Below are 27,685 nucleotides of genomic sequence, written 5' to 3' on the forward strand. Positions count from 1 at the left end.
GCCCCAAACTGTATGAGGAGAATTTCTAGTTACTCATCTTTGTACATTGAGAATTTTACCTAACCCTTGGGTTTACCCCCAAAGGGGACTGGAAGAGAGGATTCTTCTTGGATCCCAGTACTTCCTCTGATGTTACTGATATTCTTTTCAAGGATTTTATTTCTTTTTTAATGTTTATTTTTTTATTTTCAGAGAGATAGAGAGCGAGCAGGGGAGGCACAGAGAGAGAGGGAGAATCCCACGCAGGCTCTGTGCCGTCAGTTTCCCAGGAACTGTGAAATAATGACCTATGCCGAAACCAAGAGTAAGATGCTCGACCAACTGAGCCAGCCAGGTGCCCCCTCCTCGAGGGCTTTAAACTGGGAAGTAGGGAACAAGTTCTATGACCCAACACCCTGAAGAGAATGGGGAGGGAACCATGGCTGTTAATGACTTGGGACAGTTTCCCCTGAGGCCTGGTGTGGCTTGACCTTGTTGGTGCTTCCAAACACCATGTCAAAGCTGAACCTTGCCCTATTGTAAAGAGTTGGAAAGATGCAACTCAACCACTGCCAGCCCCATGGATACCACCAAGCCACCGTGGCTAAGGAGACTGCAGCGAGGAGTTCCCAGTCTGTCCTACTGCTCCCTCTTGCTCTTACCCCTCGTGCCTCCAAAGGAGGGCATGTGAATGCCTACCAGACTCCCAGATAGCCCTCAAGGCCCAGTGCATCCCACTCCACTCTACCTATGAGAACTTCCTTTTTTTGCATGTGAACAACTCCCTTCTGTAGAATCTAGCAATGGTACAGGTGTCCCCATGTTTCTATTGTTGGTCACTTCAGCCATGCTCAGAATAGGAGGAATCAGAAGCACACCTACCTCAGTGTTAACTTGTTTTTTGCTGTGTTTTCCCAAGATGTCCTAAGTCAGTTATAGACAACAGAACAGTGGTTGAACGGAAAACCGTTGGCTGCTGCTTCTCTGTGAAAGCAGCTGCATCTTTCATTCTAATTTTTAAACCCCTCTTTAGTGTGACTCCTGGGTGGTGAAGGAGGCACATCCAACATCTTCACGTGTAAAACACAGGAAGGATTTTCTTGTGTACCGATGGAAGAGGACTTTGGAGCAGATGGCTGGACCTATGCTTTGTTTCTCTCATCTATTCTCCACAGCCCATTCATTCTTTTACACCTCTCTTTGTGTGAATAATCTCCTTTTCACTTTTGTGCTTTACTCGAGTCCCATGCTGACAACTGAGCTGGCAATTGTTAGGAAGCTTCTGGCACTGACAAATCCATCAAATATTTAGTGACGTAGGCCTACTAGGTGCCAGACCTTCTCTCAGAAGCTGAAGAAAAAATATTTCCTGATATCAAGGAGCTCACAACACGTCTCACAAAGCTACCTTCTAGTAAAATAAATAGATAATAAGTAACCATATGGCAGGGGGTGCTACTGTAAGGGAGAAAAGGAAGTCAAAGTACAGGGCAAAGAATGCTGGAGAGGTGCTACTTTCGAGAGCAGAGAAAGCCCCTCTTAAAATATCCTTAAAAAATGTGAAAAGGAACATTGAAATATCCTCGCTATACAATCATGCCTCAACAGGATTCCTAGTAACTATGAAAAGCAGATGTATGTGTGTTTGTTCATGAACATCCCTAGTAGGTAAGACCACTTTGTGTATTACAAAATCTGGAATCTCAGGACCAAGTGCATGATTCTCTGATTCTAATTTCCTCGCTTATAAAATGAAATCAACCATATCGTAGGGTTATTGTAAAGATCCAATAAGTCAGCGTCTATAAACTGCCAAGCACACAGTTAGCACTCAATAAATGTATACTTTCTTTCCTTTCTCCCTTCTCTTTTCCCGGCTCTTACCTTGATAAAACCAGATAGCCTTCTCCCCAAGTCATACACATGATGCCATAGAGATCCTTATGAAGGAACAATCAGAAATTAGGTCAGTTTTTCCTTATTGTACAATGTCCTCAATCCATAGAGCCTAGGTCTCTTTAGATAATTTGGAGTGAAAACAAACAATTCCTTATTGGGTTCCTCTAGAGTCTGAATGGGCCTAGAATGGTGCCATTAAATAGAGAAGAGTTCACTGAAATGCCAAGAGGGAACTAAGTCACTAGATTGAATTACAAATGTCTTATCCTGTGAGTAGATGAGGAAGGGACTTCAGACCCTCGGGGGTTGGATATTGACTACATCTCTCTCCAACATACCATAATCAGGATAAATATGAGTACTTATTAAAAAATCTAAATCATCCCCTCCCATTGTCCCAGTGGTACCACATTAATAAAGAAAATCAATTCCCTGGTATTTTTTATAGCCAAAGAAATATATCATCAATAATGACAAATAATAAAAGGTGACTTTCTTACTCTAAGAGTTAATCCAGGTAAACTTAGCCCCTTTAATAGACCACGTAAGCATTTTTTAATTAAACAACAAATTCAAAACCAACTTCATTAGTCTTTCACGAGGTCACTCCCAGTGGCCTCTTCCTTTGGTGCAGAAGTAAAAGCTCTGCACTAGAAATAGGAAGTCATCCCTGTGACCCTGATCAAGATGTTTAACTTCTCAGTGTCTTAGGCTTGGATTAGGTTAAGGGAACATCTTGTGCATGTCTGAGATCTTCCTATGAACACATTCTTCCCCTTTCATTTCTTCCTCTATTTCTACTGCTTCTCTAGTCATAAACCACACCTGCAATATTATCTTGGTCCAATTCAGCAGCGTGTTCTTCTACTTTCCCAATGGCTCCAGGACTACGATGGTGGAGAATCTCCTGTATAGCTGGGCAGCCTTTCCACCAAGTAATTATAAACACATATCGCACTGTATATTCTTCCTCCCTGTGAAACATTTAAAGCATAGTCCTTATTCATATTCATAGTCCTTATAGTCCTTATAGTCCTTATTCATCCCAACCTCCAGAGAGAGGTGTTGTAAGGACTCTCAGAAGATGCTCAGCAGAGAAGCTTAAAACCCACCTTAGGAAAATCATTAAAAATGTAAAAAAACTAGTAGTTTCTCCAAGTAGACTTCAGTGAATAAAGATCTGATATGTCCACCTACCTGATCCTTTATTTTCATATACACAGACTTGGAATACCGCAAACTTTCTATTTTGACCTTGCTTTTATTTATAAGAGCCCTGGCCTCATAAATAAAAATGCATGGCCCAAGCCTGCTGGCTGGGTAGGCCGTGGAGCACGGTATGCTTTGGGCTTTAACCTCTCACTACTACAGTTAGCTAACTTAACTGATCCCTCCTCACTGCTTCCCACATGTCACCGTGTCCGCTTGCAAAGTCTACCTTCGTCCTTGCCTCTGTCTTATCAGTGTGTCACATCAGGAAAGCATCCTCTTGCTTCCTTGGAAAGTTTAGTGCCAAAAAATAATGAAACAGTATCTCACTTAGTGGAAAATTTCATGTTATCCAGAGACACGAACAAAAGAAAAGATAGCTGTCGGCAAACATCCTTTGCACCTGACCGAATCCATGTTGCAAACCATTTGTGACACTGCCAAAGGGAACCGGAACATGGCAAAAGATGCAACATGTACTAGAGCCTGGTTCCTAGACTTTGACTGAAATGTAAAGATTTAAAGAAATTCCAGGGAACTGACATAAGGTTGACAACACGTTTCAAATAAGGCCTAAAAACAGAAGGAAAGACCACCCTTTACTCTTGCCATTTCCTTTCAAATGGACAATTTAGTGGTATATCCATGAAATGGAATATTATTCAGCCATAAAAAGTAATGAGGTTCTGATATAGGCTACCACCTAGAAGAACCTTGAAAACATTAAGCCAAATGAAATAAACCAGACACAAAAAGACAAATATTGTTATGATTCCACTTACATGAGGTATCTAGAGTAGTAAAATACATAATGACAGAAAACAGATCAGAGGTTACCAGGGGCTAAGGAGAAGCAGGGATGGGGGGTTATTGCTTAATGGGTAGAGTTTCTTGAAATAGATACTGGTGATGGTTGCCCAACATCATATAATTAATGCCACTGAATTGCACACTTAAAAAATGGTTAAAATGGCCCCAAAGGGGGGATATTTTCACACACACACACACACACACACACACACACACACACACTGCAAAGCATAGAGGGAAACAGATCGTCCACAGATGCTTTCATTGATGTAAGAGGAAAGGATAGATGCAGATCCAGGTGAGTTTTTCAGTGCAGCTGTGGAAACAGATAGTCCTGGATCATCTGCTGAGAGTGAAAGGGTCTTGGGACTGGAATCCTATTTCTTCTATCAACTCGGTACTCCTTTGTGCAGGTTTTGATGTTTCCGGTGATCTGGCTCTGTGTTAACCTAACCAACACCTTCACAGATATGAACTGTCCACTCAGTCAAGCCATCCTCCTCACTAGCCTAGAACACCCAGCTCTCCCAATTCATGTCGCTAATCCTTTTTCTTTGTTCAGCCATATCCTCCCCCTCGTCAAGGCCAGCTCAATAACCATTCCCACGTGGCAGAGACGATCTCTTCCATAGTTTTCCTATCTTCCTAATCATCCTCAGTGACCAACCTGATCTTGAACACCAAAAGCATATAAAATGCTCTTCCCCATCAGAGCTCACTTACCCACAGTAGTGTATTGATTATTGTTTTCCATCTGTTAGCCTTTTGTGAGCTCCTTCTCTTAATCTTATTTATTGAGCAAGTACTAATAGTCTTTTAAGTACCCAGCAACTGCTATTATTATTGATTAGTGAATAATTAACAAGAGTTAGTATTTATGTAGCCCACGAATTCCACAGTGCCCTCACACATATAATTATAGGATCACTGTTTACCATAGTATCTTAAATCCCCAACAAAAAACTTATTAATGAAATATTAGCTCCATTTGAATGAAAAAGAACCTGAGGTGTCAAAGAATCAAGTGGCGCATGCTAGTTCATATGCTAATAATTAATAAAATATTTAATAATTACTTGATAACAAAATTAATAACAATAAGTAATTACAATCAATCTTGTGTATTAAAAAAGTCTCCTACTATATTTCCAACTAAGAATAAACCTAGGAAAAATTTTTCATATAGAAAATGACACATTTATTGTGTTATTTAGTAAGTGTTTTGTCACACAACCTGAGTCTATCTAGCCAAGTCATTCCACAAAACTATTTTCAACTTTAAAAAGTTAACAAGTAACACATATTTGTCATAGAAAAATGAGAAAGTAAGTCTGGTAGGAAAAGTCCATAATCCTACTATCTGATGTCAACAACCACCAACAGATACCTTTTTACACATTTCATGTGAGTATATGTAGGCCCTCTTTCTTTGAACAGAAAATGGGATTTTTGATAGACAGCTTTGTTATTAGGCTTTTTAACTTAATGGGGGGAATGAATATATTTGCATGTCAAATATATCTATGTTCCCATTAATGACTGCATGACTTATAAGCTAATCCTCTATTTCTGTATGTTTAAGTTGGCTCACATTTTTTTTTCTATCATATAAAAAACTCTGTGATGAACACTCCCCTATATTCATGAGCTTGTCCAATTACTACCTTAGGATGAATTCCTGGAAGTAGGAATTACAGGTCAATGGTAAGAAACTATTTTTGAAATGTTTGTGGTTTGTGTTTTGTTTTGTTTTCCATGAAATAGAGGTAATAAAACAGATTTAGGGGGCATGCTAAGTTTTTAGTATTCTGTTGTACTCAAATTTTTTTTAAACCTGGTAAAACTCTGTTTTTTAAATATGTCCAAAGAATTTAAATAGAAGGTTTCAACATTCGAGCCCCTTCAAACTATAAAAACATATTGGTTGAAAAGCATAAAAATCTATCAGTGATTTGGAAGACAAGACATATCCTAATTTCAATAACTTTTATTATTTCTTTAATCAAATGAGAAATAACAGCAGAAAAAGAAGAACCCACATTTGTAAAAACGATCTCCTCCAATTTTTAAAATTTTTATTTTTCGGATTCAAAAAGTACATATTCATTATAGAAAATTTGGAAAATACATAGAAGAAAATATGAATTTCCAAGAATCCAACAATACATAAGAGAGCCTTACAGTTTTACTACTTTCTACACATGTGTACTTTTTAACAATTTGCCATTTTCCTTCTCTCGCCCACCCGACGCCCCAGAAGAGAGGCGAAGGCAGGTCCTTGAGGACCACGGCCTGTGACATCCACCATACCACTCTGTCCTTACTGCAGGCCTCCCTTCTTGCTGAGCTGTGGCCTGGTTCCTTGCTTACTCCCCAGACTGCTTTGTAAATGCACCGCCCACCCCCCAAAGTGCCAAGGCTCCTCTGCCTCCAGAAGTCCCAAGCGGGAGAACTCACAAAGTCAACTTCCAGCTAGCTGCCTGCTTCATTTCAGGGCCAGGCTTCTCCCAAGTGACGCCTTGAAGATTTATCTCAGCTGATCAACGTCTGAAGCAGCAACTAATACCTCTTAAAATGTATATAGCACGTTAAAGTTTAGCGAGTTCTCTCACACACATTTAACCTCTGCAAGAGTCTTCTGAAGTGAACAGAGTGGATATCCTTATTTAACAGAGAAGGAAACAAGGTGCAGAGGAGCCGAGGAAAGATCATACATAGCTAGTGAGTGGCAGAGCTTGGACTGGAAGCCATAAATTGACTCCAAGGTCAGAGCTCTTTACTTAGCCATTAAACCGTGCTTAAGTCTGACAACTAGAAATTAAGAACCAGAAGGGTCTTCAACAGATCACCTCATCTAATCCCTTCTTAGTATTCACACACATAAGGAAAATGAGTCCCCGAGAAGCTAGGTGATTGCCGAAAGTCACCAGCTTTCGTGATGAAGAGAATCTAAAGGCACAATCTTCAGACTCCCAGGCCAGTGCTCACGCCAGTCGTCCCTAGAGAGATGTTCTTTAATAAGCTGGTCTCTCATCCGATGTCTTCTGCTTAGCCAAATGTCAACCAGGAATTAAAATCCTAAAAGTGTAGAATGTTAGAGCCAGAAGGAACCTTAAAGACCACCCAGGCCAACCCACTCACTTTACAGATGAGGAGTCTAAGATCCAGAACCCGTGGCTTCCGACATTCAATTCTATGCACTTTCCTTCCAACTCATCCTATCACTTCCCTTCTGAGTAGTTAAAAACAAAATCTGGCCAAAGATGTTTACTTCCTTCTTTGACATTCAGTGTGCCACAGGCCACAGATCAGCAAAGTCAAAGTGAAACTAAATGGGATTTGAATTCAGAAGATACTTAGTTTGTAACAGATGTACCCACCATGACTGTAGCATGAAATATCCAAGTTCTGCTGCGTTCTAAGCAGCCTCCCCCACGCTCCACCCTCCACCTCCATAACCAGACAGCAGGTCTATTGAAATGTGTGTGTCGTAGGAAAGGGCACCAATGACCCTTTGGAAGTCACCCATCCTTTAATCTGTGAAAATGTAGCAATATTGTTTGGCTAAAGACTTTTACTCCACAAATCAGCCAGGAATCCTGATTAAAGCTGGCAGCACATCACCAAGGCTGTCACAGTTCCTTGACCCCAGTGGACCCAGATCCTGCTCTCACCATTTTGTATCATCTGTGTATCATCCAAATCAGCTCCTGAAAGTATGCTACCTTGATTCTCCTGCAGCAGGTCCATGGTTCTATGGCTAGCCTTCTTTCTCTAATGAGATGGAAAGCTCTTTGAGGGCAAGGCACTACTTCTGCCATTGCCCCTAGCTTCAAGAAACTTGAAGAAGGGTAAACAAAACCATGTGTAAAACCAAGCGCAGTCACAGAGCTGTAAACAGGAAGCCAAGGAGCCCAGAAGAGAGCATCTACTGGTGGGGAGGGGTAGCTGCTGGGTAAGGTAACAGATCTGAGCCTTAAAGGGCTAGTGGAATCAGTCGGGCAAAGGTAGGCAGAAGGCAAGCCAGGCAGGCGGGCCAGCGTCAGCAAAAGCAAGGAGAGAAAACAGTTCAACGTTGCCGGAGCATCAAGTGCAAGGCGGGGAGTGGTGGGAACTGAGGCTGTAGCGGTGGGCCCAGCTCCGAGGCTGCAGGCAACAAGCCCGCGTAATTCGCGCTGACCTGTACGGGGAGGGCCGCTTACGCAATTCGCGAGTAAACCAATTTGGGCGCCCATTACGAGGCTCTGTCAATGACCGCCAGCCGCGGCCGCGCCGGCCCCCTCCCCCTTGCACCTGTGCGCCTTCGCAGCTGCCAAAGCAAACGCAGCGCTGCCTTAATCCGCTAGATTTTCAACGCGGGCCGCACGCCCCCCCCCCCCGCCCCCCGGCCACTACTGCCTTGGGTCCCCCGCCCCCTGGCCCTCTCGCGTCTCCGCTCGGGTTTAAAACGCCTGTTGACGCACTGTGGCGAGTGCCTGCGCGCTAGCGGGCGGCCCCGCGGTTTTCTCTGCAGTCGCCACCGGGGTTCCTGAAGAAGAATCCCTGCGGGCCTCCCGACCCCGGGCTGGGGGCGGCCAAGGCTCCCTCGGCCCGGCTGGCCCGGGGCCTGGCTCGGCGGCCGGGCAGGGGCTGGTGCCATCTGGGGCTTGCGCAAGGCGCAGTGCCGAAATCCGTTCTCCCGGGAAAGCGCAGCATGGAAACAAACAGGACGGGCCGCCCTCCTCTCCCGGCCCGCGGCCAGGCGGGCACCGGGGACGGCGCGGGCTCCCCCGCAGCCGGGCTCGGGCCGGGGCCGGGGCCAGGACCCCGGGCGGGCGCGGCGGCGGCGGGGGGTGGGGGGGGCACGGGGCGGAGCGGCTCGGGGCAGGGGCTCGCTCGGCCGGGGTCCGCGCGCCGGCGCCCAGGCCGATGTCATTACCTGGCCAGTGTAGTTTTCCCCGAACCGGGGAGGCCTCGCAGGAGGTAGAGATGTTTCCTAAAGCTGTGGCGGCGCGGAGGTGTCCCACGCGGGGGCGGCGGGGCCGGCGGCCGAGGTTGCTGCTGCTGCTGCTGCTGCTGCTGCTGCTGCTGCTGCTGCTGCTGGAGGCTCAGCCTCCCAAAGGATTCAAGAAAACTCTCCTCCATGGGGTGGGGGCCGGCTGCGAGAGCCCCGGGTTTCCTTTCCTGAAGTCACGGTCTTGGCCAAAGCTGTTGTTTTTGTGGCTCTCCGGCCATGTGATAGATGGAGGGGCGGGCGCTTGGAGGCCAGCCCCTCCTTCCCACCCGACCGAACCGCGCTGCGTGGGAGGGGGCGTCCCTACCTGGAAAGCTGGGGACGCTGGGAGACTGGCAGCCAGGAAAACCTGAGTGACGCGCTCTCCCCGAGCCCCCCCCGCCCCCCCCCGCCCGTCCCGCTCTCGGACTCCCTCCCTTGCCTCTCGGTGCCCTTCGCCCAGTGGCGGGAGGGCCTGCCTGTTGGGACACTGGGACACTTGCCCCGGGCCGCCCGCCGTGGAAGTCAGGCTCTCTGCAACAGCCCTCCTCCACCCCACCCCTGACTGGCCTAGACCTTGAAAGTGAAATAATTTTAGTTGACGATTACAGAACGTGAACAGCATTTTGAATAGTTAACAGTAAAGTCCATTGTCCTCCCCAATTTGTGAGCACCAATATCTGGCTAGTGTCCCAGCTGCTAATACCACTGTCCCGGGCCTCTATCGTTTTTGGGTTTTTTTTTTAATCCTTCTTTATCAGACTGCCAAAAAAACATTCTTAGAAAGCTTTGCTGCCTCAACATAACTTTAAGTCTCTGCATTGGAAAAAGCACCCCTTAAAACTCAGATTGATCTATCAATAGTAGCATAAACTGGGGCTCAAGGGAAGGAAAGACCATATTGCTCTGCTTCCATCTGAAAAGACATGGCCTCCCCGGGAAAAGGAGCAGTCTATGGAAATCGTTTCTAGAGAAGTATCCAGAATTGAGTTCTAAGTTCCAGGAACTGGTGAGCGCCAGTTGGTTGATCACCATAGCACTCTCCAGTATTTCACACTCAAGAGTGTGACAGAGTGATCCTATTTTTTGAACCAAAATTCAAGACGCATGTACTGAAAGAGACAATATTAAAAATACCATGCTGGAAAGATCCAGGACGTATGGTGGCTTTGGCTGTAATAATTATTGTAAAGTACATACATTTTGCTTTTGGCAGCCAAGGTATGAAAATTTTGAAAAGGCATTGTGAAGAAAAGCAACTTCCTTCTTAAACAAAATCCAGAGATTTCACAAGAAACTTTGGAAGGAAGGCCCAAGTAGGGAGGGGCTCTGTGCTGAGAATCCAACCTTGGGATTCCCCTGGAGGGGTGGGGGCAAGGAGATGAGCTGCTCTTCCTTGAAAATCCCTTCCTAGAATCAGAGGTAGGATCTTGACACTGCTGAGAAAGATGAGAATTTCAAAAGCTGCTCTACATATTAGGGGAAAACCATAAGGAACAGAGAACACACATGACTCATAAAAATAGCGATGCTTTCATGTACATATCCCTTCCTTCTGTGTGTTCTATCATACTTCTTACCAGAGTGTTTTTGCCCAGCCTCAAATACTACCCTTTTCGTTTTGGACTTGCACTATCCAAAACGAGTACCACCAGCCACATGGGGCTGTTGAGCACTTGAAATGTAGCTAGTATAAATAGAGATTGAAATACACACTGAATTTTGAAGGGGCAGTATGAAAAAAAGGTAAAATATCTCAGTAATTTTTATAGTGATTAGGTGTTGAAATGATAATATGTCGGGTGCATAGGGTTAGTATGTTATTAAAGTTAATTTCATTTGTTTCTTTTTGCTTTTTTAATGTGGCTACCAGAAAAGTTTAAATTACACGTGTGGCTGGGGTGCTTCTATTAGTGCTGCATGAGACCTCCATCCACTTCTATGTTCCTCTACAGAGGGGGGCCCAGGCCACGTGGGAGGGGGCACAGGAGGACACACAGCTTTGGGGTCTAGAGGTCTTGGCACAAGGAATCTGCAGGGTCTGTGGCAGATGGAACTACCAAGTAGAGGCTGGGAAATACGAGTGTGCTGTTCAGAAGACAGGTCTGAGCTAGAGACAGAGTTTTGGAAATCCTTGCCCTATGAAAACAAGACAGACAATAGAGCAGACGGCTGAAGAGGGGGCCAGGAGACACCAGCATTTGAGGACTGTGTCTCTGAGGGGCATCTGCCAAGGGAGAGTGTGAGAGAATGGTCAGCCAAGCAGACAGAACTCGAAGGTAGAGAGAGGTGTATGGAGGCCCAGGGAGAAAGAGCTTCAGGAGCAGAAAATGGTCAGCAGTACCTGGAAGGGACCCTAGATGCTTTTCCTTTCCCTCAAACCCCACGTTTAACTAGTCAACAAGTTCTGGCTGTTCTCTCTGATTTATTCCTCAAAACCACCCTGTTTAAAGCTATCTGTCTGTGTATCTGTTTCCTCCCACTAGACCGTAAATAGAAACGATGTCACCCTTGCCACCCCAAGATCTAACAACATAGCCTGACATTCGGAAGATGTATGGGTCCACAATTGTAATGTGGACCTAAACTACTTTCTCCACAGGCAGGTGTGACGGTGATAATGTCGGCTAAGGAGCAGTCAGTAAACGTACTGACAGATCTGAGGGCCAGCTTGCTGTTAGCCTGCATTCAAATCTTTCCTGGTTCTATCTAGGTGCCAGCCTCCAGAGAGCTGGGCTACCCTCCGAGTCAGAGGACCCCTGTGATAACACTCCTTAGTGCCCTCATCTGAACCAACCAACTCTTGAGCTCTGGGGTTTCGTTCCATTTCTCGCTTACGTGATGACCAGCACAGTCCCACTTTGCTGCACCAGAAACCACTACGAAGACAGATGTAAAGAAAACTGTAGGTCATTTTCGGCAAATGCAGATACATTCAAATGTTTCTCTAATTGCCACTGTTTAAAAGACATGGGAAAATGAGGAGGTACACAAGAGGGGCTACTGAAAACCAGGAACTTAACCCTCAAACCTACGGTTCCAAATAACCCAGGATTTGGAATGCTTGATTATGAATCGGCCCCAGGTTTCCACCCCAGAGATGCCAAGATGGCAGAAAGTCTGAAGCCAGGATGGAGCTTCCCAAGACCCTTTAACACCGTAGAGCCATTTCAAACATGTAGGCAGTAGCTTTCGCAACTCTCTCTAGTCCTGTGTCTCTTCTTTCCCTACCAAGAATTATCTAATGTTTTTACTCAAAAACATACATTAGTCTTATCTCCACATGTATTCCTCTTGTTATATAAGTGGTGTGCATGGACAGGACAGGAAAGACGTCTACCTTTGCCTGCTTAACTGTTTCTGCGGTGGACTCCTGATTGTTCTGGTGCCTCCAGCTTGCACCTGCTGTCACCTTTCTGCATAATCTGACCAGTGAGAGGTAGGACCTTGTCCTCCTCTCTTCTCACACTGCTCCCTCCCTGCTCTTCTCTCCTCCTTCCCCTAGAAGCCACGTGGAGGCGGAAGGAAGCTAGAAGTTAGGGGCAGGGGCACAAGGGAAGAGAAGTCATGTGGCCTCTGTGTTCCACCTGGCTGAACTGACAGAGGAAATGCACAGGACTCTGGTGGCCTGGGAGAGGCCCGCCACGCAGAATGTTCTCTGGACAAGGCTGTGCCCCACCTGCTTCTGCCTCCCTGCCTCCCACATTCCACCCGTTACTCTTTTCAGTGCCACACCCCTCCCCCAAGGGGAGGACCATATCTTTTCCACAGCATCTATGTGCCTCTGTACACAAGGGCACTTGAGGATTATAAGCTTTGAGGAGGAAGCCTGGGAGCAGAAGGGTAGCCCCAGCCCATTTTTCTAAAGCTCCATTCTGGAAATTAGGGCAAGATAATAAAGACAGTGCCTGGGAAAAACTAGGGACATTCTGGAACCCAAATACAAGCCTGGGTAGATGGTCAGCCGGTTTGTACCAATACAGCATAAAGGTGTTTCAGAATGGGTCGCTACTTATGCTGCACTCATTGTTAAAATATTTTTGTTAATTTTGTTAATGTTTATTTATTTTTGAGAAAGAGAGAGACAGAATGTGAGCAGGGGAGGGGCGGAGAGAGAGAGGGAGATACAGAATCTGAAGCAGGCTTCAGGCTCCGAGCTGTCAGCACAGAGCCTGACACGAGGCTTGAACTCACGGACCGCGAGATCAGGACTTGAGCTCAAGTCGGACACTTAACCGACTGAGCCACCCAGATGCCCCTCTCATTGTTAAAATAATCATAACAATACCCTTGGATAAGGCATGGCAGTGTGGATTCTAATGTATTCATTAGAAATCCATAAATGCCACTGGTGAAGGCCTCTAGGAGAGCAAGGTTTGCCAGATGTCAGAATCCCCTCCGTAGCTACCTGGGCTTGGACCCTGTTGCTGGTCAGCTCCTCCCTGAAATCATCCCATCCTGGGCCAAAGGCAAGTCCAGTTTCACAGTGGCTCTGAGAGCAAGACTCTTACGGAGTTCAAGCAAACACTGAAAACCCTGGTTTCTGTCTGGAACAGACCCACCATCTAGTAGAAAGATAAACTAAAGCTGCATGAAAGAAGCGTAAGAAAAAGCACAGCTATTTTAAATAAAGCACTTAATTCCTAATAACTATGGAAGATGGAGCACAAATATTTAACTTCCACTCCCTCCTTGAAACCCCACTAAAATTTAAGAGGTTTTTTTTTGGGGGGGGGCAGTTTGTTATTATTTTTAAGCATAAATTATAAGAAAAAAGACAGAATATCACAGTAACAAAAATTTGAAAACTAGAAAGCAAAGACCAAGTGTTAATTTGGCAAAAACAAATAAACAAACAAACCCAAACCTCCCCCCCCCCCCCCCAGAAATCCCCTGAGTTATAGAAAGCCATGAGTCAACACAATTTACCCTGCATAACCCCTAAAATTTCAGGCACTAGAAGATTTGGGGCTGGAAGTGGGCTTTAACAGGCAGGCCAGTGGAAAGTCTGCTTGGGAAACAAACATCCAGGGTCAGGCAATTGCTCATCCCCTCGAGAAGCCCAGAGGTTTATTCCCTGGAGAAGATCAGACAGTAAAGATAGGGTGGAGTAGGAAGTAAGATAAGACAGATCCTCCCTTTCTGAAAATAGAGGGATTAGGTAAATGCCTACTTGTTGCATAATCACCCCCTCATTTCTGTTTTTCAAATATGAATTTTCCTATTTGAAGACTGGTCAATACAAGCAAACTAAAACAGAATTTTGAAAGATGGTGCAATTTTGTAGATGGTGCAAGACCCACGATCCCTAACCAACACCCCTGAGGTCAGATATGTTTCAGAATTCAGAAAGCACGTGTTTGCCTATTGAAGGTACACAGTATGTGTGTATGTGTATATATATAACCTCACATTCTGAGTGGGGACTGAGCACCCCATGGCAATTACCCCGTGGTAATTAAACACATTCATATTTCAGCAATGAAATGTATGAACAGTCACACTAGGTAGGATAAATAAGGAGTAAAATTAACCTGTGTGGGCCAAGCTTTGCTACCAAATTAGTTTTAATGCCAAACATATAAGAAACAAAACAAACTAAAAACAACTTGTGATTTTCAAAGCCTTTTCAATTTCAGAATTTGAGAAATGGAACCATGGACCTATACTTGGATATAAGGCCTACCCTTCCATCCTGATGCAATTTCAAAACAAACTACTAAAGTTTTCTGTGCCTTATTTTCTTCCATATAACAAATTAAAATAGGGCAAATATCTTCAAAATTAGATAATAAAAAGTTCAAGTTGTTACCTCTTTTGTTGAGTTTTTTATTATTCAGATAACTAATCAAGAATGGTTGGACAGATTATCCAAACCAATTTTGGTATCCAATGAGTGTATCGTTGAAAATGATCCTTTGGGCGGGCACTGGGCACTCTTTCTTGACGATTAGGGTCTTCAACAGCACGAGGAGGACTGGAGAATTCAACTACAAACAAAACAAAACAAAACAAAACACAAGCCAAACAAGTCTAGAGAAAATGGTGACATATACAGAGTCTGGTGTCAGTTTCCCAGGCTCTTTCCATATTTAAATAAGCCACTACCCTGGTATCTAGGCCTTTACTCTGGCCCTACAATCCCCACACCCTGCTTGGTCCTGTCTCGTTGGAGAGTCAGTGTCCCCCACACTGCCCAACCTTCTGTCTCTAAATCCAAACCTGTTCTCTGCCTCATTCCCTGAGGATCCAGCTATTTACATTATAAAGTTAATAATAAATACACTAATTCATGCAAATGTGTTACCACGTTTATTAAGTCAATGCTCTCCTAGGTAACACAATTTCTATTTTGCCTGGGACATTTTAAAGATGATGCTCTAACCCAAGGAGGTATTTAAAGAAATGGAATTAACCCTTCTAAGAGCCTATTATTTTTCAGGCACTATGTTAAGGACTTTGCACAATTATTTCGCTTAATCCTCATTTAATATTCCCATGGCAGGTTGCTATTATAAATCTGTCTTCTACACATGAACAGATTGAGGCTCTGAGAGGATATTTTGTTTAAGGTTACACAGCCAGTCAGCAATAGCTTCAGGATGGGAACCCATTCTCCTTCCAGCACCCTGCCCCACCTCCTTACAGGAGTGACACTAAACACCCTAGCCACCAGCAGGAAGACTACTTTGAAATAGGCAGGGACTTGAAGTTGCCAAAGCCAACCACATTCACCTGCAACTTCCCTCCTTATACATTTCTATCTACCCCTTGAGGCCCACTAATCAGTACATTATGCCAAACACAAAACAGGGAGGCATGTTCTCATTAGAATTGTAAAAAAAAAAAAAAAAAAAAACCTGTACATAGACATAACACTCAAGTTCCCCAATAAGAAAAGATGAATAATTAATAATTAGGGGTGACTGCTCTGCAGGAGACCAGAGGGCAGTTTAGCACAAAGATGGAAGAGGATGGTCCAGGAAGTGTCCTTGACACAAAACATCCAAATTTAGCTGACAGAAAAGACCCCAAGTTGGCCACAGCCAAATATGTCCATTCTTGTCACACGCTGCTTACAGTGGTGTCACGCTGGGGCTGCCATATGTGGAGGGAGGTGCTGGGGGTGGGGGGGAGGGAAAACACTCCCTTCCTAACTTGGTCCTAACGTAAACGCCATGGCAGTTTTCACTGCTATAGCCTCTGTCTATATAGTACAATGTTGGAATTGAGGCAACACAATATTTGTCAAATGAATAAGTGAATTTCTTTACCTCCTTTCTCTGGAATTCCTCATAGCCTCGTATCCTTTCTCAGACTACTTTTATCCCACGTTTTCAGGTGGCCCCTTCAAATCCCTAAACTCTTCTCCCAAACCTCTTGTCCTTCTCCTTCTTCTTGCAGCAGAACCAGTTTTAAAACAAACAAAAACATTTTTTACGGAGTATATGTATATTTCTAGCAGAGGAATGGAAACAGAAACCTCTTAGAAATACGAGTTAAAATGAAGAAAGAAAACATATGGGTAAATGCAGAGTGCATTCAATTCTTATCAAATGCAGACACATATACACTAAAATCATAGCAGCTGTGTTTATTTCATAATTTAGGCATTTTGAAAAAAGTGCAATGTATTTATTTTAATGTCAGCTTGATGTCAAGTTTAAAATATAACATGAGTTTGTCTCCATGTTTTACCTCCTTTCCTAGAGAATCTCCTAATATTTAAATATAACCTATATCCCTAATTCCCAGCTCTCGTCACATAACAATCTGGGGCAAAGGGACGGGGGTGGTAATCCCTCATAAACTGTGTGTTAACAGAACGCTGTAAAATATGTTCTAACCAATAAAGTTGGCAAATAAATTTGGTAACAACCATCTAAGCTTTGTTGTATTTCACAAAAAGATCTACATTTAAAGGAAATAGAAAATCACATGTGCACTAGCACACAGGGTTGCTATGGTAACAGACTACATTTTTTTATATTTACTCTTCAAATTGCTGTACATGGAGCTATTATAACCAAATAATGTCAACATCCACTGCCTTCTGATTGTACTGAGGTCTCTGGAATAAGTTGTACTTACGGTTCCAGAAATTCTCATTTTTAACCAATCTTCTTCTGTCTTTTCTAGAAATTATAATTAAAATACATATAATAATGATTAATATTTGGCATTGGGGCTAAGACTGCATCATTTAACTCATGTAGGAACAGTCTAAAAATAGCAAAATAAACCTAATAAACACAAATGTCCATGTTAACGTTTAAAGTATGGGGGGGGTGGTGTGTGAGTGTGTGTGTTTAGGTAGCAGTAAGTTCTCCGTGGGGAATGAAGAGAAATAAGTTTAGAAAAATGTATTTGGTTTTATAACTGGGCACACCAAACAAATCTACTTTTCCCACAGCTGTGCTTTTATGAACAGTTAAGAAATACCTACTATCCTGTGATATATAATTTTGTTTCACTAAACCCTGTTTTTACCATTTATCTCAAAATAATACCCTTAGCATTGCCTCCAGGCACATTTAAATCACTATCAACTAATGTAAACCCTCTCCCCATTATGTTATATAGTGTGCTACCTTTTCTAGAATTTCTATTACCTTGCTAACTTTCCCCACCAGTCCTCCTCCAGCTACCTGGAAAATTTACAGCCCATCAGAATAGTTATGTCTCTCACTGTAGACCAACAGAAAACACCAATAATGAGGTGCTTCCAAGCCAAGTAAATATGAATCTAATTTGTAGCTGTTACTCTATCATAACAGGGTAAGACTGAGGGCTAGACAGGAGAAAAGATGTAATGAAGAATAAAAAACTCTCCTAAAACGGGCACCTCAGTTATCCACAATAGGCCCTTATACCAGTCTACTCTACAGCAAAATTAGGGAATTAAATGCAACTTTATCTTGGGACTTATTGAAAAAACATGCATATATTAGCTACCTATCCACATGTATTCTTTCTCTAATTTAATATAAGGGATATAGCCCTTCATATTACATCTGATGAACAGGTTTTCTGTGTGTGTGTGTGTGTGTGTGTGTGCGCGCGCGCACGTGTGTGCATGTGTGTGTTTTGTTTTAAAGAAACCAATTGGAGAAGGTCTTCTTTGAAAGCCATAAAAATATACCTCTACTGATATTTTCCACTGCAAATAGATCATCTTCAGTGTCTTCCAGTCAAGGGAAACCACACAGTCATCAGGCAACAAAGATTCTGTGAAAATAAAAGGGAACAAGTTTCATCTGTAGTGTCATACAGATTTTTACCCTACATGTGAAGATCTGCAAACATGATTATTTGGACTGATATAATAGTAAAAGCCCAGTTTGGAAAATACTTCACTGATGGCTAGAGCAGGAGTTAGTGCGTCTCAGGTCTTTATTAGTAAACACTATCCTGACTCCTGTAAAACAATACGAATCATAGTTCATATTCTCATTAAGTATAAATACATATATCAATAATACATATCTAATATTATATGTAACACACATTATATATGATAGCTTCAAGTGGTACTGGCAGAGGGCATAGACTTTAGGTCATCCTTTCCTGTGACGTATATGAACAGTACAACTATAGCAAGTTTAGTCTTCTTGCAAGTTTTTCCTTCCACATGAGAGTGTCGGGGGAAAAAATCCTCACAGACAATTAATGATGTTCATAAATTTAAAAAAAATCCTCACAGACAATTATGATGCTCATAAATTAGTCCAAACACTGACACATACATATCAGCCATACCAAACCACACAAAATATTTTTTCTATACTCATATAAGCCTGGCAACATAGATAGTTTGGTTTCTTCAGGCCTGTGTGGCTTTACTATCTAACCCCGCTGTGTCTACAGAACTCCTAAGGCTAGGATTCATTTGGGTTCCCTGCCCTATTTAGAAGGCCACTGGCCACAGATACAGCAGAGCTTCCTTTGTCCAGCCTGGCCAAACAAATCAGCTGACAATTTCCACCCTGTTTCCTCCTCGCCTTTTTTAAGCGCCCGCCACATCCAAATGTGAAATTCTTTCCCTCTATTTTTCTTTTAAGCCACATTTGTATAAGCACTGCTTATAATTCACTTCCACATTGAAGTCATCCCCCCAAAACCATAACCCCATATGCTCTTCAACATCCCCTTAAGCACTGCTAACCTCACTCATAAAATATTCATAAGCTTGTCATTTATATTTTCTATGTGCAATAATTTTGTTTTGTGTTAGTCTTGTGTCCCCATTTAGAAGGTAAGCTATTTGGTGAATGAGGTCTATTTCCTCTAGAAAGCTTTCCAAAGCTTAATTAATGGATGCTTGATCATTATTGCTGATTATGACGGTATTGTGCATTCAAAGGCGCAGGTTTAGGATCTTTTCACACGAGTGCCTTCATGCTTTCTGATGCTGCTCTAAGGCAGTGATTGTTAATCTTTTTGAGTCAAGTGCTGCCACGTCCCCCTCCCTTGCTCCAGAAGCTGACAAAATCTATAGACTTTCTCAGAAAAAAACAGTTCAAAGTGACACAAAAATAGTTGCATATAATTTTAGAATATGGACCTAGGACTAAGACCTTTTAAATGACTAAAATGACTTCATTTATCTTTTAAAATTCCTTAAATTTTAATTAAATTAACTAAATTAATTAAATTGATCTTAAAATTGGTATGTTTCTTTGGTGCATCTAGAAAGATAGCATACTGCACCAAACGGCTAAGATGTGATTATTCACAAAGTTTACAAAAATGATAAACATAACACTAGAACCTCAAGAGCAGGTGAATAATTGTGACTCACTCGCACTGAGACTTAGCCAATCTTGGGTCTGGGTTCTGGGCACCAATTTTGTTCACAACAGCAGAAGTTTAAGAGCAAAGTAAACAACTCTGGAATGAGCTGTGAGCCAGGAGCAGGGCCCAGGCAGCTGGTAGGTGCAGAAAAGAAAAAGTATCAGGAAGATAGAGGAGAACTTCAGGGATTGGAGCTTTGACTTCTTGGCTCTTACAATTTCTGTCCTCAAGGAAGGGGACACATTCAACTCCATGAAATCGCTTAACACATGCAATTGACTTACAGATAAGGAAAAATTGGGATATGAGTTAGATTCCCTGTTTAAGACATTTAGCATCTTAAACATATTTATTATTTAGAAGAGATTTACTTAGAATTTTACTTAGAATATTAAAATTTCATGTGTTTTATTCACAAGTGGATTTTTCATGTGTTTTATTCACAAGTGGATTTTTCATTTCCAAAAACAACAGCAGCTGGAAGGAACTTTTCAAGTCAACCAGTCAGACTCTGTAATCTTCTTTTCAGTATCCTTCTCAGTCTTTAAAAATTAAACTCAACTTATTTCAGAGGATATGTTTTCATCATTTAATCTTCACTGTCCCCCCACCTTACTATTCTCATATCTATGAGCCATACCATGGAGGAGAAAGGGAAGGATCATGCTCCAAACAATGGAAATGTATAAAATAGATTTTTAAAAAAAGGAGGGGGGAACCCATCTCTATTTGTTATATAATTACTGTTTGCCTGTCCCATCCTTTGTTCTTCTCAATATCTATTTATACTGAGAATCCAAGTATTCTAAGTGCTCAAAGATATTTAAGACTATGGTTCCTGGAAGTGGAGGCAGGCACATGACTCTGAAGGTCAAGCACCATTTGATATGGGTCCTTTACTTCCATTGCTGAAAAGCGTCACAAGATCAATTAACTGCATGAAATCACTAATGCAAGGTAGAAACATTTCAAAAAATTACTCATATATATTAAACTGGACTTTTTGTTTGTAGCAAGTAAACACAATTTACCCATTGGAACTCCAGGGGATCCAAAAAGCTTTACCAGTTGAAAGGCAAACCCTTGTGATAATTGTAGTTCAAGGGAATCAAAGCCAGTGCTCGTCAAATCTTGGTTATCTTCAGTTTGTAAGAACTGTAATGGCTTAGGTTCTTCCCATGTCTTCAGCTTTTCATCAAAACTTTCATTTAAAAAGTGAAGATCAGAAGTGACCCTAAAAGAGTACAAAGTATCAGATTGGCTACTTAAAATTTCTGAAGAACTAAACCCTAGGTCATGTAGTTGGTCATCTACCCTTGTCTGAGATTTGAAAGTCAAAGATGGTTTCTTGCTCGTAAAAGATACCATCCAAAAGCTGAAGGTATACTGTAGCACAAGAGAAGGAATAGGGTTTTTATAAAAGTACACAGAGCGCCTTAGTCTACTAAATGGCAGGTAATGAGAATAAGACTGTCTACCAAAATTTAAAGGAGGATCTTCGAAAACAGCAAAGCAAAACCATGATGGATGATGATCAAAGGTCATAAGTTTTTGCTTATTCTCCTCTATATTGTTTATTTCTGAGATTCTATCTTTTTCTTCTTCCAAAATAATTTTTAGTCCATGGCTTTCTGTTATCACGCCATATTCCCCTCTTTCTTTCACACTGATATATCTCTGTCCCAGTAAGTTAAAGTTTGGTGCCAAATTGAAAATCCTTTTCTCCCTCCTTTTCTTATTCTTTGTTGAGCATAAGTCACTCTTTGGGATATGCAGGTTAGGAAAGCAGCTTCTAAAGACATTTGTTTCTGTTTCTATGATTGAATCTATATTCTCAGTGGGAGGTGACAAATCTTCATTTTCTATCAACAGCTTCTCCTCTACCAGTGTTTCTGGACTGCTTCCTGGTCCTGAAGTTCCTTCAGGAGTGGAGATCAACTTAATCAATTGTCCCCTGCTGTCCGGAGAGGCCAGCCTTTGCCATCTCTCTCTCTTTGGTCTTTGTTCACATATAAACTTATGAGGTCCTTCAGGCCAGCTCCCAAAATAGGGTTGCCTCTCAGAGCTCAGCTGTAATTCTTCATCAGAAAAATTGTTTGAAGAAAAAGCCCAATAATCGTTTTTAGCTGAATTTACTCCTTGTTCCTTTCTTAAACTTTTATCTGAAGTTCTGGATCCATATCGATTGCGCAGAAATGTTTCATTCAGGAGTCTTTTATCTACCCTCTCTCTCTTCTGCATCAGTGAGCATGGGATGGACGCAGATCCACCCTGGACGTCTGATGCTGTGGGATGCCTACTTCCAGTGTGCTTTCCTACATTTGCGCCAGACCAGTCATCACTTGCCATGCAGGAAAGACTCTGAGTCATTGTCGGGCAAGTAACAGCGTTTTCATGCGGCATCAGTGACATATTTGGAAACAAATCATCGTGTTCTTTAGGGAGGTAATTTTCTGGTGTATTGTCCAGCTCAACTGCAGACATAACATTTGGAAAACCATCTTCAGGATGTATGCTTCTCCATATTTCATCTTGGTGGCTATTTACTAAACCTCTTAGTTCATGTCCCAGTCCACCAGTGAAGGTGCACGCCGATTCTCTGTTGGTGTCTTCCAAGTCTTCCTCTGCACTCTGAGAGGGGTCCTGGTCTCCTGGTGTATAACTTAAGGTTTCAAATGAGTTTTCTCCCATGATTTTACCATGACTGTTCTGCTTTTTACTTCTTTTTCTGCTTCTCTTCTGTTTGCTTTTGCTGAACCTGGGCCCAGTTTTCTTCAAATCGCTTTCTCTGAAATATAACAAAATTAAGGACATTTATAACTTAATTTTTTGTATAACACTAGCAAACTAAAACATTGTACTCTTAATGTGAAAAGTTACAAATCATTAGGACAAGAGATTCTAAAGTGTGCATGTACTTTGTAGTATATTTTTAAATTACTTTTAAAAAGAGATATACTTTCTCTAAGTTAAAAACAAGTACACTTTGGGGTGCCCGGGTGGCTCGGTCAGTTGGGTATCCAACTCTTAATTTTGACTCAGGTCATTATCTCATGGTGCATGGGTTCAAGTCCCATGTCAGGCTCTGGGCTAGATGGCACAGGGCCTGCTTGGGATCCTCTCTCTACCTTTTTCTCTCTCTCTCAAAGTAAATAAATAAACTTAAAAAACTTTTTAAATGAAAATAAAAATAAATGAGTACACTTTGAGAAAGTTACAACTCATTTCCTCGTACCTGTTTCATAAACCAATAACTTTATGAAAACTTAATATGTTCCTTGAAAAAAATATTATTATATATGTGAAACATTTTATACATACACACTTACATATACCTACACACACATATAAATACATATATACATATGCATACATAAACCAAGATGTTTATTGGTACATTTATATATTTTTTTTTTTTTTTTTGAGGGGGGGTAGTGATATTCTTCTAATTGCCTACCTAGCCATGGCTCTCAATGAGACGTTCCACTACTATTTTGTGGGGTGTTTGTAAATGTGTTAGGTATTTTTGTGGTCACAATGACTGGAGACGTGTTACTGGCACTTGGTACTGAGGCCAGGGACGTTTAGCATCCTATGATGCCAGGGACAATTCCACAGTAAAAAAGTAACAAATCCAAAGGAACAATAGTGTTCCCCAAAAGTTCGCAGCTCCCCTAAATTGAAGATTAACTTCGATCCTAACAGAAAAAAGAGGATTTAGAACATTTTCTAATTTAAATTTGTTTAATGTTTATTTATTTTTGAGAGAGAAAGAGACAGCGTGTGAGCAAGGGAGGGCATGAGAGATAGGGAGACAGAATCTGAAGCAGGATCCAGGCTCTGAGCTGTCAACACAAAGTTTGATGTGGGACTTTAACTCATGAACCATGAGATCATGACCTGAGCTGAAGTCAGACACTTAACCGACTGAACCACCCAGGTGCCCTGAACACTTTCTAATTTGAAATATAAAGATCTAGTCATTTTCTATAAGGTACAGATAAAGAATATTAAAATGCAGTGGAGGGTGGGGGAGGGACAATAAACACAGCTGAGGAAAAAAAAGTCACAGGATAGAGGATAAAAAAAGAAAAACAATTAAACAAGCAAACAAACATGGAAGCCAAAAGAGATAATGAAGAAACCGCTGATCAGCTGGGGGCTGGACAAAGGAACTTGCTTTGGCCTGGTTTATTCCATCCCGTGACATTGGGCAATTTTCAACAAGCAGGAGCCCTGAACACCTTGTTCTTTGGCATCTAATTGCTGCTGCCCTTGTTTACAATTCCTGGATTTTAGTTTAAAAGAACATTAAGGAATGCTAAATTACAGACAGGCAGTTGTAATGGGACTTCTATAAAAAGGATAGCAAATAAAGAATCCAACTTTGGCAGAAATTTCTCCTCATAGTCAGTTCTATCTGACTCTAGTGAGAGCCTCAGCTGAAGCCTAAGGTGCGATAGTTGTTACAAAATTCATACTGAAACTAGGATGTTACTCTAAAAACAAGCTCCGCTGTCTTCACCAAAACATGAACCATCCTGTTGCAGGGAAAGGACAAAAGGAATGCATAGATGGCCTAAACCTTAGATAGGCCAATGGACATAAGGGCCTTCTGGAGTTAATTCATTTGTCACAGAGTGGAAGCAGTGAGAAATGATCCCATTCTGGATATATTTTAAAGGAAAACAAGATTTAAAAATAAATTGGATATAGAGTATAAGAAAAAGATGAAGTATGGGTAAAAGGAGTTGAGCCTGGGGGCGCCTAGGTGGCGCAGTCAGTTGAGCGTCCGACTTCAGCCAGGTCACTGTCTCGAGGTCCGTGAGTTCGAGCCCCGCGTCGGGCTCTGGGCTGATGGCTCAGAGCCTGGAGCCTGTTTCCGATTCTGTGTCTCCCTCTCTCTCTGCCCCTCCCCCATTCATGCTCTGTCTCTCTCTGTCCCAAAAATAAATAAAAAACGTTGAAAAAAAATTAAAAAAAAAAAAAAAAAGGAGTTGAGCCTGAACAATTGAAGGGATGAGTGGCCATTTACTGATTTACTGAGACATAGAAGCCTATGAAAGGTCTGGGTTTGGAGACAGGGTTGCCAAATCAGTTGCCACAAAATTCGGTTCAGAGTTTGAACCAATAAGCTAATCTGTACTTACAGCAGAGGTTAGAAAGTAGAAAAGATGAGGGCTTTGCTAATATTCCTCAAGGGTTCTTTCGTTTTCTGAATGCACTACAATCTAATAGAGATTGTATCAAGTAGATCTCAACCTACTTAGAGAAAGGATCGTAGAAACCGGCTAATGATGAAAATTCACGATACCTACAGAGAAGTTAACACGGATCATGAAAGAGTCAGGTAGCTTAAAAAAATAAACTATCAGGGAGATCAGGCAATGTATGAAGGTGGTTTGCCAAAAGAGATAGTCAGAGGAGACCCTACGGATTGGAATTCCAATTGAAAATACAACACAATGCCAAGAAGTGTGAAAATCAGAAGACATTCCCCCATAGGGAAATGTGCCTGAGACTTGTACTTGTTTCAGGTCTCTGGGAAGGAAACACAAACCAGTAACAGTGACTTGTGAAGCACTTGGGAGAGGAGAGAATGGAGGGTAGTGGTGATAACTTCTGTTGGAATGTGTATGCATGGGATGTGGCTTATCAGTAGACATATTTACAAAGTGTGGGAAGCTCATTAATGTGTCAAGGCTCATTAAATTTGATCTCATTTGTGCTGATTCATTTAGGAATGAATGGCACCATTAAAAGAAAAGAAACATCCCTACATAAAAGGCATGGAGAAGAAATCAGGAGAGTTGGAGGCACAGGCTGTAGCTTTAGAAAAGAAAGGAGTAAGAAATGAACAAATAGTAATATATTTCTAATTAATCAAATATTCTGTTTTCTAGGTGGTAGCTGAGAATCCAAGCTCCTGGGTAGTAATAAGTGTACCTCTTAATTATGAGAAAAAGAGTATTTGCTCAGAAACAAGCTAACCTGACCATGTAAGCTGTGACTTGAAGACAGATATGAGAGAACATCCAGATAAAGATAAAACTACCTGCTAGGGAGAAAAAAAAAGTATTGTAAATGCCTAAACTTCATTAAAAAAAATATTATTAAAGGGGTAGAAACAGTATTTTTCACTGCAGAGGCCTGTACACTAATTCATAAAGCATGATCGATAAATGAAGTAAAATTCAATTAAAACACATGCAGATTGTAAAGGAAAGCTCTCACAGCTTTATAGAATGACCATGGTTGAGGTAATCCAGGCCTAGATCTAGTTTAGTAATAAGCTAGTGGTGGGAGCTTGAGTAAATCAGATCGCCCTTCTAAAATGAGGATAACATTACCTCCTTATACAGTTATAAAGTTTGTTAATACAGAGGCTCCTAAATGACCTTTACTGAACTGATATGGCAGATTAAATAATTCTTCCCACTGCCTCTGTACAATATAATGACTGATCCAATGGTACAAAAAATGTTCCCAGCTACGGGCTGCTTTCTAGTACAACCACACCCTTCTGCTCCTATTGTTTAGGGCTGTATATTTACAAGAAGACAGATGAGTTTATTCTCCTCTGTTTACACAATCATAATTGTTACCATACTATGTAGTTTAATTAAACATTATGTAAACATTACATCAACCAGTGGAATAGGAATACAAGAAAGTTTCTTTTCTTTTCTTTTTTGTAGAGAGAGAGACTACATGAGCAGGAGAGAGGGGCAGAGGGAGAGGGAGGGAGGGAGGCAGAGGCAGAGGGACAGAGAGAGAGAGAGGGAGGGAGGGAAGGAATCTTAGGCAGGCTCCATACTCAGCATGGAGCCCAACACTGGGCTCAATCCCATGACCCAGGGATCATGACCTGGGCCAAAATCAAGAGTTGGACACTCACCTGACTGAGCCACCCAGGTGCCCCCGATTTCTATAAAAATTTCTCTAAATTTTCTCTAAAATTTCTATGAAAAATTAAAGTAAGTGACTCAATAAAGATGAGGCATTAAGCAATTGTTATCAAATGAGGTGTGGGCAGAATAATTATGAAGTTTGGTTCAAAATCATAAAAACCTTTAATTCTGCACTTATACTGCTTTGAATATTTCTTTGGGTTCTCCCTCCAATTTACATCAGTAGAAACTAGAAATTGTCGACGATGCATTACAGGTGTGGTTTATACATTAAAAAAATAAACTCCATGAAATAAACTTCCAATAAACAGACTCATACATAAATATTGGTGAATGGATGTGTATGTAAGCATGCATTTTAAGTTCAAATAAAATGTTCATAGTATGTATCATTTCTTAAAGATTCCCCACTTTAATCAACTTTTTCAGTGAACTAACAACCTACTTGTCCCAATTATGTTAGATAAAAAGACTTTTATTGTAAATAAAGCATCTAGCACAATACTTGGCACCTGGTGAATATTTTGTAAATAGCAGCTTTTATTTTTACCACATATCAACAACAACAAAACAGTCTTATATATTTCACTGAGACTCGAGGATTCTATTCAAGATTAGAATGTGAAAATGGCTAGAATGACTTATGCAAAAAAGAACAGTTGAGATAGAAGAGCTGGAAAGTTCTCAAAATGTGATTTATTTAATATGTTTGCACATTATTCGAAGTAGAGAAAAAATTTTCAAGTGGCCAAATACAGACAAACTGACCAATCCACTATCTTTATCAGAGATTAATATACCTTTCTCAGGGGGTGCCTGGGTGGCTCAGTCAGCTAATCATCTGACTTCAGCTTAGGTCATGACCTCACTGTTTGAGCCCTGCATCCAGCTCTGTACTGATGGCTCAGAGCCTGGAGCCTGCTTTGGATTCTGTGTCTCCCTCTCTCTCTGCCCCCCCCCCCCCGCTCGCTCTCTCTCTCTCTCTCTCTCTCAGAAATAAATAAACATTTTTTAAAAATTAAAAAAAAATACCTTTCTTGGGGCACCTGGTTGGCTCAGTTGGTTGGGCAACTGACTTTGCCTCAGGTCATGATCTCACAGTTTGTGAGTT

General features: G+C 41.8%; 2 protein-coding genes across 12 annotated transcripts in view; both read right to left on the bottom strand.

Annotated features, from left to right (window-relative positions):
* Positions 1-14,521, bottom strand: part of N4BP2L1 (NEDD4 binding protein 2 like 1) — a 40,337-nt gene extending 25,816 nt beyond the window's left edge. For 4 of the 5 annotated variants that reach the window (XR_008294923.1, XM_027064655.2, XM_027064654.2 and 1 more), the window contains exon 1: positions 8,816-14,521. Coding sequence is in view for 4 of the 5 variants with exons in the window: in XM_027064655.2 (XP_026920456.2) it covers positions 8,816-9,021 (206 nt within the window). In the remaining variant the exon portion in view is untranslated. The remainder of the gene's footprint in view (positions 1-8,815) is intronic. The other variant, XM_027064652.2, reaches the window with a different exon arrangement.
* Positions 663-27,685, bottom strand: part of N4BP2L2 (NEDD4 binding protein 2 like 2) — an 86,711-nt gene continuing 59,688 nt past the window's right edge. For 3 of the 7 annotated variants that reach the window (XR_008294902.1, XR_008294906.1, XR_008294905.1), the window contains 5 exons: positions 20,695-22,451; positions 18,012-18,097; positions 16,961-17,004; positions 14,682-14,859; positions 2,703-2,852 (listed from right to left, as the gene is read on the bottom strand). Coding sequence is in view for 2 of the 7 variants with exons in the window: in XM_015071000.3 (XP_014926486.2) it covers positions 16,981-17,004; positions 18,012-18,097; positions 20,695-22,451 (1,867 nt within the window). In the remaining 5 variants the exon portion in view is untranslated. Of the gene's footprint in view, positions 2,853-14,674; positions 14,860-16,960; positions 17,005-18,011; positions 18,098-20,694; positions 22,452-27,685 lie in introns of those variants that run through there. The other 4 variants (XR_008294891.1, XR_008294890.1, XM_015071000.3 and 1 more) reach the window with 4 other exon arrangements.

Source organism: Acinonyx jubatus, chromosome A1 (assembly GCF_027475565.1).
Source record: "Acinonyx jubatus isolate Ajub_Pintada_27869175 chromosome A1, VMU_Ajub_asm_v1.0, whole genome shotgun sequence".
NCBI lineage: Eukaryota > Metazoa > Chordata > Mammalia > Carnivora > Felidae > Acinonyx > Acinonyx jubatus.